Source organism: Mesocricetus auratus, unplaced genomic scaffold (assembly GCF_017639785.1).
Source record: "Mesocricetus auratus isolate SY011 unplaced genomic scaffold, BCM_Maur_2.0 Super-Scaffold_100014, whole genome shotgun sequence".
NCBI classification, from domain to species: domain Eukaryota; kingdom Metazoa; phylum Chordata; class Mammalia; order Rodentia; family Cricetidae; genus Mesocricetus; species Mesocricetus auratus.
The window spans coordinates 4,691,681-4,707,590 of NW_024429197.1; the positions used below are offsets into that span (position 1 = coordinate 4,691,681).

Sequence of the window (15,910 nt, forward strand, 5' to 3'; positions counted from 1 at the left end):
CTGAGACACAATTTCTCTGTGCATCTCTGGCTCTCCTGGAACTCACTCAGTTTATATGTTAGCTAGATATTAGCTAGAACTAGAGAATAACACACTGCCAAAGCATTCTGAATTCAATAAATAATAATAATAATTGCCTCTTAAGATTAATTTTATTACTATTATAGTATATATATTATTTGTGTTAATATATATGATGCATGTGAGTATGAACACACAGATGCCTGTCACTGCACATGTGTTGGTCAGAGGACAACTTTCTCCCCTTCCACTGTGGCAGTTCTAGGGATTAAACTTGGGTTGGCAGGCATGTTTAATAAATATTTGTATCCCCTAAGCCATCTTCCTGGCCCGCCAACCTTCATTCCCTCTGCCCCGTGCTCAGCCTAATCCTTTTTTAAGTTTCCCTTGGATGTTTTGCTTGACTCATCGGTTTGGGCAGGAGGCATTTTTGGGGATGAGTTTTGAAAGGTGGTTGGCAGTCAGTGTGTGGGTGTGGCACTCGAAACTGATTTCCATGCCAAAGATCTTACTATTGCACAAGGCTCAGACCCCAGCATCAGGGCGACTTGAAAGGGCAGAACAACTTCATGAAACTCATTCCAGGCCTCCAGTCCCAAGTTTTCATTTCAGAGAAGGGTGCCTTGAGTGCCTGGGTTCCCAAGGAGTTATCGTAAGTTGTAAGATCACTGTTTGGGGATGGGAGGGATTTAAAATTGTTTCTTCTATTGGCCAAAATGTCAAAGAGAAACTTTCATTTAGGGGTTGGTAGGGTTTTAAAATGATTTTTAATTTCAGTTTGCCCTTATCTTGATATAAGTGTAAAGGTTAGCAGATTCACAATAGGCAGAGGGAACTACAGACACAGACCACTCACAGTGATTACTTGTCGACCCTGGTCCCAAGAACCATACCCAGAATTGGGAGCTCTCGCTGGTTCCTGCCTGCTCTTTCACAGGCAAAGAGAATCTGAAGAGCTGTCAGGGCATTTTAAGGATCTGTGCAAAGCTTCTCAGTTTGACAAGTGCGGGTGTCATAGGAGTCTATTTTTGCTAGGTGGCCAGCTTTGCACACGCGATGGTTCTGGCAGTCTTCCGGGAGTAGATCTGTGTCAGGTGCGTGGGCACAAGACGCCGTCTTCCACGATTTCTGTTTTCTTTTAGTTCAAAGGGGTGGCACCTTGACAGGAGAACTCCACTTTATTCTGCCAGCGAAGGCTTCCATGTCCCCCAGATAAGCCAGGAGAAATGGCTCTGGCCTGGGGAGGGGGAGGAGACCTGCCTTTGCCAGGGATGGACGCAGTAGTGGTCAGACACTGCTTGACTTCTGTTTCCTCTCTTAATTCCAAAAACCCTAGCAGGAGGCTCTGACAAGGGTCTCCACTTGAATAAGAGAATCAGGGCTTAAGTGGTGGGGTACTTATTGTTGGATCCAGCTAGACTGACCCGGAAGCCTGTTCTTCTGTGTGTATATGTGCTTGTGTGTCAGCATGTGCCCACACATACATACATATGTATGTACATTTATGTGTGGTGGCTGTAGATCACGCTCAGGGATAGGACCTCAGGACATTATCTACCTTGTTTTTGGAGGCAGGGTCACTCACTGGCCTAGAACTTGCTGGTTTAAATAGGTCAGCTGGCCAGGGAGCCCCAGGGACACACCTGTCTTTGTTTCCCCAACTCTAGGCTTGTAAACAAGTGTGTGCTGTATGTATGTGGGTCCTGGGGGTTGAACATAGGTCTTCATGCTTGCATGGTAAGCAGTTTATGGTCTCAGCTGTCTCTCCAGCCCCAAAGCCTGTAGTTTTAGCATGCATACTTTATATACCTGTCTCACTTCTCATTAAGAGAACACACGTGGTCATTGAAAAATTACTTTATTTGTAAGAATCTCTCAGGACTCTTTTGGTACTTCGAGTCAGGAAGTTGGATGCCAAGAGAAAGTGGGAATGGGCAATCCGTTAGTCCCAGGTAGATGAGTGTTGGGGAAAGGTCAGCCTAACTCATCAGGCTTTGGTGGCTCATTCTGGGTCATGACAAGAGGGCCCCCACCATGCCTCTAGGGTGGGAGAGGGGCGTTTTTCACTGGGGGGACTTGGCTGGGGTGCAGAGGGTTACTAGAGCAGACAATGTGTCCAGACACCGAGAAAGGCGCCTCTCTCAGCACTTAGGTGACTTTCCACTACAAAACTTGTTGGGATAGAATTGGTACTTCAAACTGTAGCTTTTCCGGTTCCGGGCAAAACATTCAGTGGCAACTTTATCACACTGGCACAGCTGTTTCCTACAGGAGTTCTGGTTTGCTGAAATTAGGAAAAATAGAGACTGAGCTGAGGGTTGTTAATATCCCATGGCTGCTGGCGGGGACCTGCCTGTTCTGAGACGAGGAAGACGGACCCTCATCTGACGGTCACACAGTCACCAAGCATGGCACTGCCAGAGGTTTACCTGCTTCCTAGACAACCTCTTCTAGTTTTTCATTGTTTTGTTTAGTTTTTAAAGACAGGATCTCACGTAGCTCAGGCTGGCCTTGAACTCTATGTAGGTGAGGATGGCCTCTACATCCTTCCTCAACATCCTGAGTCCTCGGATTCCATGCATGTTAAATCATGCCCAATGTACACAGTGCTAGGGATGGAACCCAGGCAATCTTGTGTGCTAGGCTAGTACTCTGCCAACTGAGCTACATTTCTGCTATCCCCTCTTGCTAACAGACCTGCTTGTATGAGGAAGCCCAGCCTCTCTGGTCTCGGGATGGATGGACCTGGTGAAAACCGGCGTGGTCCACCCTTTCTCCTCGGCAGGCATTGATCTTAAGGTAGTATGCTGCTGTATTCTGAATACAGTGCAAAAAGAGGAGGTCCACAGGGGTTGCTGAGCAGTGTTCATTGCCCTCTCTAAAAAGTCTCAGTGAGAGAAAGTTGTCTGTGGTTGGAGGACAGGAGGGCTCTTGGAGCTATAGTGGGTCTTACAGTATAAGCACAGATGTTAGCAACAGCCCAGAGCTGAGGACGCCTGATCCTGGGCATAGAAGTTGCCCAGACTTGGCACCACACAGGGCTAGAATTCTCACAGGTTGTGATGTTTCCAATCTGACCATGGCCCTTTTACACCAAGTGTCACTCCCCTGCAGGCAGCAGGCTCCTCCTCCTTCCCGCCCATCCACCCAGTCAGGGTGAGCCCTCTGTTTGCAAAAGTCTTCATTGTTGTTTTTCCAAATAATAGGTCCCTGTCGCTGTAGTCCACAAACTTCTAGACAATGGCCAGGGAGCCCGGGCTTGACCTTGTCCCTTCCTTGTCTCACCGCTCAGACTCATCCTGTGTCCATCGGGCAGCACCGAGTAGCCTATGGTTCTCTCTGCCCCTTGGCCATGCTGTGCCTTGCTTGGGGATGGCCCACCTTCCTCTGCCACTGTGTGCCTCACTGACTCTTTCAGGATTCAGCTTAGATAGCGCTGCTTGCAGGAGCCTCCTCAAGTCTCAGGTGTGCAAAGGTTCTCTCTGCCTTCCCTGAGTCTTCTGTGAAGATCTTAAAGGAGGGAGGGCTAAATTCCCCTTCTCCTCCAGCAAAGTGCCCAGCATTTGTGTGCTCAAAAAAAAAACCCAAAAAACAAACAAAAAACAAACAAAACATGTGAGGGAAGCTTGCAGGCATGATGGGGTCTTTCTTACCAGAGCAGGTGATTTTGCCCCCTCGGTAGCTGAACTTGTAGGTCAGAAATTTTGTGCCACAGCCCCTTTTCTGTAGACGGTCGTAGCAACAGTCATGAGCCGCACAGCACCTGGTTGGGGACACATCCTGTTAAGGCTGCCTCTCACAGCCCTGCAGTCCTGCTGCCTCAGTATTTCCCTTGACCTTTGACCCTGGGCAGAAACTCAAACTCCAGAGCAGAGTTCCTAGTGTGCTGACTATTTTGCTGGCAGGGATTCACCAGGGCACTGAGGCAGGGGATACCAGGTTTGTCCTAGTCCTGTCCCCACCAGGGCACTGAGGCAGCAGGGACTAACTCTGTCCTAGTCCCATGCCAGCCAGAGTGAACAAAAGATAAGGTGTCCTCACCGATCTGTCGCATCCTTGGGGGATCCTCTGCCACCCACGCCACAGTGACAACCATAGAAGGCATAGCTGGTGTCAGGTCTCTTTCCTGTCTTAAGCAGGATCATTTGCCCAAACTCGGCAATGCTGGCTTGGATCTGGATTGGGCCTGAAAGGAAATGGAGGAATGGCTGGGGGTGGGGTGGGCAGTGAACCCCGTGTCTGTCCTCTGCATTGGCATCTTTCTCCCCACTAATGGATGCCTTCCTCTTCCCACTGTGCCAGGCCTGGGGCAATGGGAAGTAATGCAGAGGATGGGCTGCCCACTCCTCAGAATACCCCCTCCCTGCTGAGTTCCGAGTCAGCTCTTACCAAAGACCATGATCAAGGCTGCTAGCAGCAGGAGGACCTTCATGTTGTCAGCCTGTGGAGACCAAGCACAGAGGGACTGGCCTGGGCATTCCCTCCCAGGAGTCTCAGCCTCTGCCCCAGGCCCTGCTCTGCTGTCTGGTTTAGGCACCCTAGAGCACACACGTGCTCTTTCATGGGTCTGAGTCATAGAGTGCATACAGAGTGGCTTCTGACAGTGCATCATACATGTCACCTCTCGTCCCTTCCTGACTTTGTGGCATGCTTTCTCATACAGAAATGATAAAATACTGGGATACACCTTGTACCTGCTTCGTTCCTCCTGGGAGTCTGGACTTACTGCACAGATTTGGGAGGTTGAAGGCAATGGCTCTCCTCATTGGATACTCCACCTGCTTCCTTACATTAGATCGAGGCTTGGGAATTCCATCCATGGAGTCTGATTCCCAGTGTCCTTGTCCCCAGCTAAAACTGCACTTTCTCTTTGCAAGCCTTTCTAACCCTGTGCAGATCACATGCATGCACACATGCTCTCGGGTTCTCCCTCAGCACCTTCACAAACCCACACAACATGCTTGCACACAGATACTGCCTACTACATGTTTACGTGATGGGGGCTCACATCTACATGCATGTCCAAATGCACACACATGCATACATTCACCTACACAACCACTCAAATGTAGCCACAGGGCAGGATTTTCTGGGCACTTACCTCTCAGATGATGCTGCAGTGTCTTGTTCAGGGGCCTGTCTGGTTTTCCTGAAGTCCAACTGCCCTTAAATAGCTATTCCTTCTGCAGGGTTGGGGTTGGTGAGGCACATGGATGGAGAGCTGGGCGTGTCAAATCCTGGCCTCATAGATAGGCATATCCAATGCTCTTGGAAATCCCCTCTTTTCCCCCTCATCAACTGGCAGGACAGCCGTGAGTGCTGGAAAATCCTTCGTACCATGGGGTGACACGGTATGAATTTCCTGCTGATTTTGAAACCTCCCCAGCTGCTGAGAAAGTGGCTAAGTTCCTGGAGGAGGAACTTTCCATAATTTAAAATGGGTGTGACCAACAGGTCACCTCTCAGCAGTCACTTCCAGGACTTGGCAAGGACTCTGTCCAGAGGTGAGAATGAAAGTGTTTGTAATGTTCCTTTCTCCTGATCAATTGTGACATTTGGGCATAGCAAAGGGGACATTGGTTCAGTAGCATTTGTTCATTTCCTCCATCCACCATTCAGTCGATTTCAGAAGGGACATGCTAAGCCTCTGTGAAGCTTCTAGGCTGCACAAACCTCTTGAGAGGTGATGAGGACAATGCAGGAATCTAGTTCTCGAAGTCCTACTGTCCACTCCAGCAAGGGAAGGGTTGAATGGGGTGGATTCTGAGCCCCCAATCTTCCCAGCACCTCCACATCCTCTTCTTCCTCCCCTCCACGCTCCTCCCCATCTCTCATCCCGTATGATTTTCCTGTCTGTCTTACGTGTCTGTGGCTGCTCCTGTGTGTGCAGATGCATGTGTGTGCAGCTGTGTGTGCATGAGTGTGTGCATGAGTGTGCATGTGTGTGCAGCTGTGTGTGCATGAGTGTGTGCATAAGTGTGGAGCTTAGAGGACTACCTTGGATATTGTTCTTCAGGGTTGTCCACCCTGTTTTTGGAGACAGGCACTCTCATTGACCTGAACTTCTCAAAGTAAGCCAATCTGTCTGCCCAGCAGTCCAGGAATCTGGTCACCTTCCCTTCCCCAGTACTGGGATTACAAATGAATGCTATCACACCTGGCTTCTCTACGTGGGTTGTGGGGATTTGAAGTCAAGTACTTGGGACTGTAAGGCAAGCAATTTGCCAACTGAACCATCTCACCAGTCCCATATGAATTTTTAAACCTGGAAAATATCCAGCAGCTGTTCTTGATTTTATCAAACTGCGGACACCGCTGTCTCTCCTTGTTCTCACCTGTTTGGCAGTGGGCTTCTAAATGCTCCTTGGGTTCATTGGGTCTCTGTTCTCCAGGCTTCGGGATACAATTATTCAAGAGCCTTAGTTCCTAATGTAAATATCCTCCCCCACCCTCCAACCTCTGCCAAGAATAAGGCTTCTGTTGCTTTATGGCTTTAGCAAACCACCCCACACCAGTCCTTCAGACATTTCTACAGTAGAAGCTATGGGGTACCAAGGCACTCCCTCTGTCCCTCCCTCTTTCCAACCAATAACAGATGAGTATCTTAGACCTGCTTAGACATGAGCATGGTCTCAAAGGGTCACATCCAGGCTGGGACAAACCCAAATCAGATGCAACTCGTGTTCTTTCTGTGTTCCTCTTGAAGGAACATGAAAGTCTTCTGGGACACTGAGTGGTAGAATGGAGGACAGCTGCTATTCTGGAACATTCTGGTATCCTCAGAGGATCTAGTGTGAGTAAGAAGTGAAGTATTTTTCTATTAAGTATTTGATAAACAAGATCATTGTGTCATTATATAGGTTATGTTGTGAGTCACTCAAGCGGATATCTTCCTGAAAATTCAAGTTTACTTCATTTACCAAAAGGCAGATTTTCATCCAAATGTCATTGGTTGAATGGTGTCCCCCTTTCCTGACCTCACTTGCTGTTCAAGCCTTGAAACCTTAGACTATAACTCTATTCGAATATAGGGTCCTGCCAGAAATGAATAGTAAAGATGTGGTCATTAGAACCCTGACCCTATATACCTTGATATCTTTACACAAAGGAGCATGTGCGTTCAGAGACGGGTTCAGAGGGAGACACTTCTGCTACCCAAGGAGTACAAGATGCCTGCAAAGTACAGAAGGCAGGAGAGTCCTGGACAGACTGACTCTCTCTGAGCCCTGATAAGGACCTAACCATCTGGGCTCCTCCCGTCTTTGCCTCAGAGCCCTGGGCCAACCAATTTCTGCTACTTCTATCAGCAGGGAGGGAGGTAGAGTCAGCACCCCAGGAAGTGTAGCCTGGAGAGTTCCCTTCCCCACTTAGTGCTTTGTACTCAGGTGAAGCTGGATTCTCAGCTTTGCCGTGGAAGCATATCCAGCCAGTCCAGCAATGAGCAGGGCTCATCGAAGTACTCTTAAAGCATAGACCTTAAGCACAGAATTTAATAGAGAAGCACCCAGAAGAAGACCGAGATGTCCTCAAGTGTGGGCATGGGCTTCTCACGGGAGTCACTCCTTGGTCCCATGTGTTTCCAATTTCCATCACTAGGTGTAATTCACAGCGAGTTGAGAGGTCAGAGTTTCCTTTTATGAACAAAGTTGTAAAGTGGATTTATAACAGGTGTTGATGGGAATAAGAAGTGCTAAAAATCAAGGTTAGAAATCACTTTGTCTTTAAAGTTTTCAGTTGAGATGTCGTTAGGAAAAAAAAACACGAATCACATCATCTCTGTGGGCAGTTCTGGCATTATCAGTGGTGTGTGGAGTCTCCTGGCCGTGCTAGCAGGAAGGACAAAACAACCAGATCAGGATGAAGAGTTTCCTTCTCATGTCACCCCAGTTTTGGGTCTTTCTTTCTTGCATCATTTAGACTACACATTTTGGGGGATTTTGCTGTTATTAGAAAACTGCAGTGAATACTTCCCTGGCTGGGGAAACTCCATGATCATGACGGTGATTTTCTCAGAGATGCTTATCCATGCCACTCTGGATGTACTGCTTCCTGCGAGTTCCCCAAGTGAGGGAATCTTGACTATAATTTGTGGTGGTGGGAAGTGTTTATGCTTTCCCATAAAAATTAAAGAAAGAAACAGACAAGATGAAGTAATGCACCCTCCAAAGATCCCTGCAAGCTCCTGCTTGCCTTTCAGTCCAGATCCTGCCCTGATGTGAAACCTACATCAAGGTCCAGGGAGATCTAGTCCCTTTCAAAGACCTCATCCTGAGGTGGACCATCCCCCTTTGGTTCAACCTTGAAGGCTCTGGAGCACTTACTACGCAATAGGTAAAAGCTGCCTCCCACCCCTCCTGGTGACCCCAGCATGTCCCAGCTTTAGGAGTGCATCAACACTAAGGACCCTGGTGACACCAGATGGCATTTCTTATTTCTTCAGCACTTTTTCTCAGAATTCTGGCCATTTAGTTATGTTTCTTCCACTGATGCATAACCTTAGCTCTTGGACATCATTAAACAGGACAAGATGCCTGCTCAAATGGGAATCACGTGCTGGTTGAGGGTGATAAAGACAAAAATTTGTTCTCTGATGAATAGATTCAAGAATCCTCAGCAACGTCCTGCCAAACAAGATGCAACTGTAGATTAAGAAGGTCACACCCAGGATCAAGTGGAATTCATCCCCAGAATACAAAGATGGTTTGGTACAAAGATCTGCAAATGGATGAAAAAATGCATTGTTTATCTCAAGGGAGAGGGAGAAGCAAAGCCATCTGGCCATCTCAACAGATATAGAACAGGCATTTCTTAAGATACAACCTATTTTTATGATTAAAAAATACTTTCGCCGGGTGGTGGTGGCGCACGCCTTTAATCCCGGCACTCGGGAGGCAGAGGCATGCGGATCTCTGTGAGTTCGAGGTCAGCCTGGTCTACAGAGCAAGGTCCAGGACAGCCTGCAAAACAGTACAAAGAAACCCTATCTCGAAAAAAAAATACTTTCAACAAATTAGATAAAATGCAAAATCTATTCAGGAAAATGCCTTAGCCAATGCTCTACCATGGGAAGCTGAAACCGTTCTTAGACTAGACAAGGAATTGCCACTCATAACCAGGCAGGATAGAAAGAAGATTGAGGGGGTGGGAGAGGGAAAAGAAACCCTTCGTCCTGAGATCTGGTTGGTTCATCCTTCCTGCTGGCAGACTCAGGAAGCTCCACACACCACTGATAAAGCCAAAACACCTGCAGAGATGATGCGAGTTTTCCTTAAGACATCTCAAGCCAAAACCATTAAAGATAATGAGTAAACTAAGCAAACAGTGCCTGCTCTGGGCTCACAGGACCTGTAACCCCTACTCCGTACTTCTTCCTGACCACACCCTCATAAATCCACTTTACTGGTTCCCACATAAAAGGCAATGTTTTACCATTTGACTCGCCGTGAATGATTTCCTCCTAGTGATGGGAATTAGGAAGCCGAGGGATTAGATGTGCAGCCATGGCCAAGACAAGGGGTGACTGTCCCTTGAGAAGGCCATTCCCATTCTTGGGTCTGTCTCACTGTTCCCCTGGGCACAAATCTAAGTCAAAAACACTTTTTAATTAACTCCAACTCTACACCACCCTGAAATTCTTTTCCATGATGTAGCCAGGAACACGGTTTTACTTCAGTGGAAGTCACTGAGGGGGAATGGAACGGCTTGGGCTGCAGGCAGCCACATGGAACCACTTGGTTAATATAATGATGTATGTGTTAGTGTGTCAGAAGAGGAATGGCAACCCCAGAAGGGTGGTGTAGACTGCCATCCCCAGGACATAAAGGGGAGAGATAAGAAATGGTGGGGGTAGGGAGAGGGGGAGTGGGGGCACAGGAGGGTGGGAGGGAAGGAGGGAGGGAGAGAGAGAGAGAGAGAGAGAGAGAGAGACTTTTAAAGATTCAGATAGATTCCCCTTCCTGGCATAGCCCTAATGATTTCCCTTTTGTACACAATCTTCCTGCGTTTCCATCATTTCACAATATGCCACAGGCTGGGGACCAGACCTTCATCATTATGGCTTTGTTGTTGTTGTTTTTTGTTTTTCGAGACAGAGTTTCTCTGTGTAGCCTTGGCTGTCCTGGAATTCATTCTGCTTTCCCTGCCACAGTAGGCTGCATTCCCTCATACCACAATAAATCCCTCACCCCTAATGTTGCTTATGCTGTATTTGGTCAGGGAACTGAGAAGATTAATTGCTCCATTTGCTGATGCTAGAAGTATAAGCTTGGATGGTGTGTTTTTTGTCAACTTGGTACGGACTGCAATCACCTGGGAAGAGAGAATGTTAACTAGGAATTGCCTTTATCAGATTTGTCTCCAGCATATTTATGCATTATTTTCTTGGTTAATGATTGATATGGGAGTCCCAACCCACTCTGGATGTTGCCACCCTGGGGCAGGTAGTCTTGGGTTATAGAAGAAAGTGAGCTGAGCAAGTCATGTGTCCAAGCCAGTAAGCAGCCCTCCTCCATGGCCTCTGCTTCAGTTCTTGTCTCTAGGTTCCTGCCTGAGGTCCCGTCTTCACTTTTCTTCCATAATGACCTGTAAGCTATAAGAAGAAATAAACCCTTTTCTCCCCAAGTTGCTTTGTAGTTCTGATGCTTATATCACAGCAATAGGAAATAACCAGGTCCCTTGGGGGAAAATATTGGAAAACTATTAAGATTTAAATCTGAAATGTTACCCACAGACCATGTGTTTGAACACTTGGTGATGGGGGATGTCCTTCTGTATGCTGTGAATATATGTTTCTCTTATTGGTTGATGAATAAAGCTGTTTTAGCCAATGGACAGGCAGGATGTAGCCACACAGCAAGTATAGGCTACTAGATAGGAGAAAGCTGGGAGGAGGAATGAAGAGAGAAGTCTCGAGGGAGATGCCATGTAGCTGCTGGGGAAGAAAGATTCCTGGCCATCACCAGCAATATAAGAACACTTGGAGATACACAGATAAATAGAAATTGGTTAATAATAAAGAGAGAGCTATCCAATAAGAATCCTGAGCCATAGGCCACAGGGTTTATAACTATTATAAGCCTTTGTGTGCTTATTTGGGACCAAATGGCTGCTGGACCAGGTGGGACAGAAACTTCCATCTACAACTTGGTCTCCAGAGGGTGGTATTGTTAGGAGGAGTTTGTGGAGTTTGGGGGAATACAGCAGCCTAGTTAAAAGCAGTCACTGGGCGTGGTCTTGAAACTGCTGCCAGTTTCTGGTTCTTGTCTGAGCTTTTGCTTCCTGGTTCACCAGGACCTAGGAAGCTGTTGTGATGTACTCCAGCGGCCATGAAGCTGCTTCGACATGTCTCTCCCTCTACCATGGACTAACCCCCCCCCCCAATCTGGGTCTGTTGGGTATTTAACCACAGTGATGAGAAATGCCTGAGACAGAGAATGAATAGCAGGGTTGAAAACACACAGGTCCCCGGCTTTGATCCTCATGATGGTCTTATTAAAAAAGATTTAACATCATTCTTATGAGGACACTGATGAGTCCAGGAGGAGGCGGTTCTGCTGAACAAGTGTCCTGGCTCCAAACATCCACTGTCAGGTACAGGACCAAGAAGTCCCAGGTTACAGGAGACGAACAAGTTACAACCTTAGGAATGCCCAGTGTATGTTATGAATTCTATGGGGCAAAAGCAAAGACAAAATAAAGAAATTTATATTTAAGGACATTATTGTCCTTACAATAGGAAACTTGATTGTTAGATAGCTAATGGATACCAGATAACAGTATTGTTAGTGCTAAAATTCTCCATGGTCACAATTTTGCTTGTTTACATAAAATACCATTTTCTCATCAGAAGAGAAATGGGGATTGATTTAAGGGTAAGTTTCTACAAATTTCCCTTAAGTAAGAGAACAGTAAAATATTAATAATTAAGTTATTAATTATTAATTAATAATTCTATAACTTTCAGCAGATTTCAAATTTTTTATAATGGAAAATGGAATTTGGGAGATACATGAGTTCTTGATGACCCATCTTTTCCTTTCTTTTCCCTGTAGTTGTCTTTGCTGGGCAAGGAGGGGCTGTCTGCTCCCTCTGTTGTGCTAAGCATATCTGTCACTCACTTGGGTGATGTTTTTGGTGACACGCCTGCTTGTGTACAGTGTCCAGGATTGAACTCTGAGTTTCCCCAGAGGCCATGGCTTTCCTTTGTGAATCTGAGCCCTAGCCAAACATTCCCACATAGATTTTCCCTTGCTAGCCAGAAAAGAATTTTGGAGTAATCAAACTGAAACTGGTGCTTCTCTGCCTCTGCTGTCCTGGCTCAGACCCAGCATCCAGAGATGCCCTGGCCTCTCCAGTGGCTTCAGCAGCACTGATTTCCCCTCCACAGCCCTGGGAGCCATCCCAACTGAAGGACCTGTGCTCAGACTCCTGGGCAGGGCAACACTGAAGTCTTCAGACAATCAAGGCACTTTGCAGCCCCTCAGGTAATTAAGAAAGTTCCAGGACAGGCTCCATGGGGGTTAGTCAGGATTGAAGGGATTAGCAAAGGCTTGTGACAGGGATAAAGCTGTGTGACCTGGATCATCTGGGACTGGGCCACTCCCCTCTGGTGGAATGTGCTGGGAACTGCCCAGGGCCCTGTGGCAGAAGGGCCAGTGCTGTGCCAGGCTCTGCTTCTGCTGGACTTTCTGCCATCTTGACTGCTGCTGGGGGCTGAGCGGGGTGCTTGCAGGCCAGCGTTCACTGTGTGCTCCCACAAACAGCACCTCGGAGTCTGGGCTCCTATCTAGCAGCTTGTCGGCCCTAATGCTTGGGCTGCAGACCATAAACTTGGGGATCCAGACCCTGACTGAGGCTGCTCATGGGGACAGGCCCCGGGAGCAGGAGCTGAGACCAGGCCAAAGAGGTCAGTTATGAGGAGAGAGGAGCCTCCAACAGAGGAGCAGGGGCTGGAGAGAGAATCTGGGCAGGTGGGGTCTGAAGAACCCAGGAGGGGCCTGGGTAGGGTGGGCACAGCTTCTGCCAGAGGAAGGTCCTAGGGTTCAGGATCCCTTACAGGGGTCTTTGTCAGACCAGGGCTGGGGCAGTTCCTGAGGCAGGTTGTGTCTAAAGTAGGGGTGCTCAGGGGGTCATCCCTAAATGAACAAAGGCAGGGCAGGCACGGTTATGAGCAGGGTGGTTAAGGTCAGTGCTTACATTCTCCTGAGGGCTGTGCAGCTTCCTCAGATGCATGTGCACATGCTTTTGTGCAGGTGTGTATGTATATGTGGATGTGTATATATGTACATACATATGTACGGGCATGTATGCACATGCATGTGGAAGCCAGAGGTTTACCTCAGATGCCTTACTCAATCATGTCTCCAGCTCATGTTAGGAATCAGGGCCTCTCACTGAATATGGAGCTCTCTGACTGAATACACTGGCCATTTTGCAAGCTCCTTGCCTCCCCAGGGCTGGGATGGGAGGCACATGCCCTCTGCCAGTGTTTTGTTTTGTTTTGTCTTTCCATGGGTTCTGGGGAGAAAGCTCAGGTGTATATGCCTGCTTGATTCTATGGACGAATCATCTCCCGAGTCCCTGGATTTCTTTTTAATACAAAGCACAAGAAAACATCTTGGGGGAAAGGGCTCATCCACATCTAGTTACCAACCCCCTTGACTTTGGTGTGCTAGCCACTTAGGGCACAATTGCTGGCTCATACAAGGAGCTCTTTCTCCTCCCTCCCATATCCTCCAGGCCTCTTCCTTCCTCCATTCCCTGAGTGCCCTCCTCTGGAAAGTATTTGGCCTTGACATTGGCATCATTGAGGTTCAACTTAGAACTTAAGTGCTGTGCCTCCCTTGTGTTCTGATCCATACGGGGCATATTGCTAAGGGCGAAAGTGACAAGCTTAGTTTAGCAGTTTGCCACAGGCCTTCCCTGTGGTCATGATTGGAGTCAGGCAACACTCCAGACCAAAGGAGGTTCAGGATGCCCCACCCTCTGAATGGCAGGCTGTATTTATGGCCAGAGGAAAGGAAGTGGTGTGGAGATTGAGGGAGAGAGACAGCCAGACTGGCTTGAACTCAGGTGTTGTGAGCACCTGGTTTGAACAGTAGTGAGCTTGTGCCGACCCAAGTCCTGGATTATTAAAAACAAAACAAAAAACCAATTATTCACATAGGCAATGCGTTTTGTCTTCTTGCATATGGAATATCTTAACTTTTTTCACTATCTTGTATTCATTGTGCAAAGGGATGGATTTCATCATGGCATATTTATTTATTTCCTTATTCATTTATTTTGTGGGGTTTGGAGGTTTGCACAAGCCACAGTGTGTGTGTGTGTGTGTGTGTGTGTGTGTGTGTGTGTGTGTGAATGTAGGTCAGAAGACAATGTATGAGATCATTCAGTTTTTTTCTCCCACCGTGTGGGTCCTGGGGATTGAACTCAGGTCATCCACTGACCGAGCCATCTTGGCAGCTCTCGCTATGATGTATTTATACGTGTGTATCACACACCCTGCTTATATTTGTCACCCACTGTCGGTTCTTGTCTCTCTTCCCTCCTCTACTGGTCCTTTGTCTTGTGTCAATATTTCCCCTTCTTCTTTCATGTAGCATGGATAATTATAGATGAATCCTGATAGTCAAATGGGTAGATGGATAGACAGATTTCATATGCAAGAGAAAATGTGACATTTATCTTGGTGTCCCTGTCATTTCACTTAACATGATAATCTCCAATGCTGTCAGTTTTCCTGCAGATTATGTAATGTCCTTTATTGCTGGATAATTCTCCGTGGTGCATACCTGCCATTCTTCTATTGATGGGCATCTAGGTGGGCTCCATAACTGGTGGGTGGGTGACTATTTTATGTAGATAAGTTTTATTTATGTGTCAAGTTAAGCTTCAGTTTACTATTTACAGAGAAGTCTTTGAACCAAATTTTATGGAGTGATAATAGACAAAACATTTGATTTAACAATACACTAGAATCTACCCTATAGAAGAAAGGATTTGCCCCACACTGGGCATGAGATGCCGAGAGTAAGACCACTACCACAGTTTCTAAGCCAAATATGAAGCACGCTTTCTTAAATACTGGCCAGGATGCCATGGACACTAGTCCGGTCCATACTTGAGGTTCCCAGAGAATGGCCACAAGTTACATTGGTCAGATTCTTATAAAGGCAGAAATTCTGGAGAGGATCCATCTCTTCAGCAGTCTGATAGCCAAAGGGAAGGGTATAAAGGGCTACACAGTCCTCCCTAGGACAGTTACTTGAGCCAGCGATTGAGCGGTGGCTGTGATACCCATCCAAACTGTGACTTGCCATGAACTACCAGGGAGGGAGGACTAGCCATGTGTATCTCTAAGAGTGGCTGCCAGACCAACACTGGGCTCTAACCCAGGTGGAGTCACTGTTTCCTCCAGACCCCAAGATTCTATCCAATCAAATTCTTCATACAGTAAGGAAGACAGAGGTGCCTTTGTCCTGTGATACTCAAGTTCTGGAGGAAGGGGTTCTCGGGCAATGTCAAGGCCAAAGAAGCACATAATGCTTTGACGGGAAGAAAAAAAAGTGTGCTGACCTTAGGTAGGTTGCCTGAGAAGGCTTCTGTTAATCCCACCAATGGAGAGTAAGACCACTACCACAATGCTTTTTGAGGGGAGGCGTTTCGATACAGGGTTTTTCTGTATTGTTTTGGAAGCTGTCCTGGAACTTGCTCTGTAGACCAGGCTGGCCTTGAACTCACAGAGATCCACCTGCCTCTGCCTCCCTAGTGCTGGGATTAAAGGCGTGCACCACCAACACCCTGCCCACTAACACAATTTAAAGCCAAATTTGAAGCAAGCTTTAGTTAAATATGATCCAGATGAATGTACTCTAGGCAGATCCATCTC

The 15,910-nt window shown here is 47.2% G+C and overlaps 2 protein-coding genes and 1 non-coding gene across 5 annotated transcripts in view; 2 read left to right on the forward strand and 1 right to left on the reverse strand.

Annotated features, from left to right (window-relative positions):
* Positions 1-551: 551 nt before the first annotated feature.
* The window catches only part of Pla2g5 (phospholipase A2 group V), a 36,919-nt gene continuing 21,560 nt past the window's right edge, over positions 552-15,910 (forward strand). Inside the window, exon 1 of one of the 3 annotated variants that reach the window (XM_040756266.1) lies at positions 552-673. Coding sequence is in view for 1 of the 3 variants with exons in the window: in XM_040756265.1 (XP_040612199.1) it covers positions 12,826-12,925 (100 nt within the window). In the remaining 2 variants the exon portion in view is untranslated. Of the gene's footprint in view, positions 674-12,353; positions 12,504-12,688; positions 12,926-15,910 lie in introns of those variants that run through there. The other 2 variants (XM_040756268.1, XM_040756265.1) reach the window with 2 other exon arrangements.
* Positions 1,864-5,261, reverse strand: LOC121143875 (phospholipase A2, membrane associated-like). Its single transcript, XM_040756269.1, has 5 exons — positions 5,123-5,261; positions 4,411-4,462; positions 4,063-4,207; positions 3,675-3,784; positions 1,864-2,305 (listed from the first exon to the last, which is right to left on the reverse strand). The coding sequence occupies exons 2-5, from the start codon at positions 4,451-4,453 to the stop codon at positions 2,163-2,165; spliced, it is 441 nt and encodes a 146-aa protein (XP_040612203.1). The 5' UTR covers positions 4,454-4,462; positions 5,123-5,261; the 3' UTR covers positions 1,864-2,162.
* LOC121144206 lies at positions 7,985-8,141 on the forward strand. The gene has a single exon (XR_005881529.1). It is a non-coding gene; the product is annotated as a U1 spliceosomal RNA (small nuclear RNA).

Bases quoted from the DNA above. Each gene is read 5' to 3' on its own strand.
- LOC121143875 (XM_040756269.1), bottom strand. From the start codon at position 4,453: ATGAAGGTCCTCCTGCTGCTAGCAGCCTTGATCATGGTCTTTG. The intron at 4,208-4,410 runs GTAAGAGCTGAC...ATTTCCTTTCAG, and splicing joins AGCCTTGATCATGGTCTTTG to GCCCAATCCAGATCCAAGCC. The intron at 2,306-3,674 runs GTAAGAAAGACC...TCCTAATTTCAG, and splicing joins GGGCAAAATCACCTGCTCTG to CAAACCAGAACTCCTGTAGG.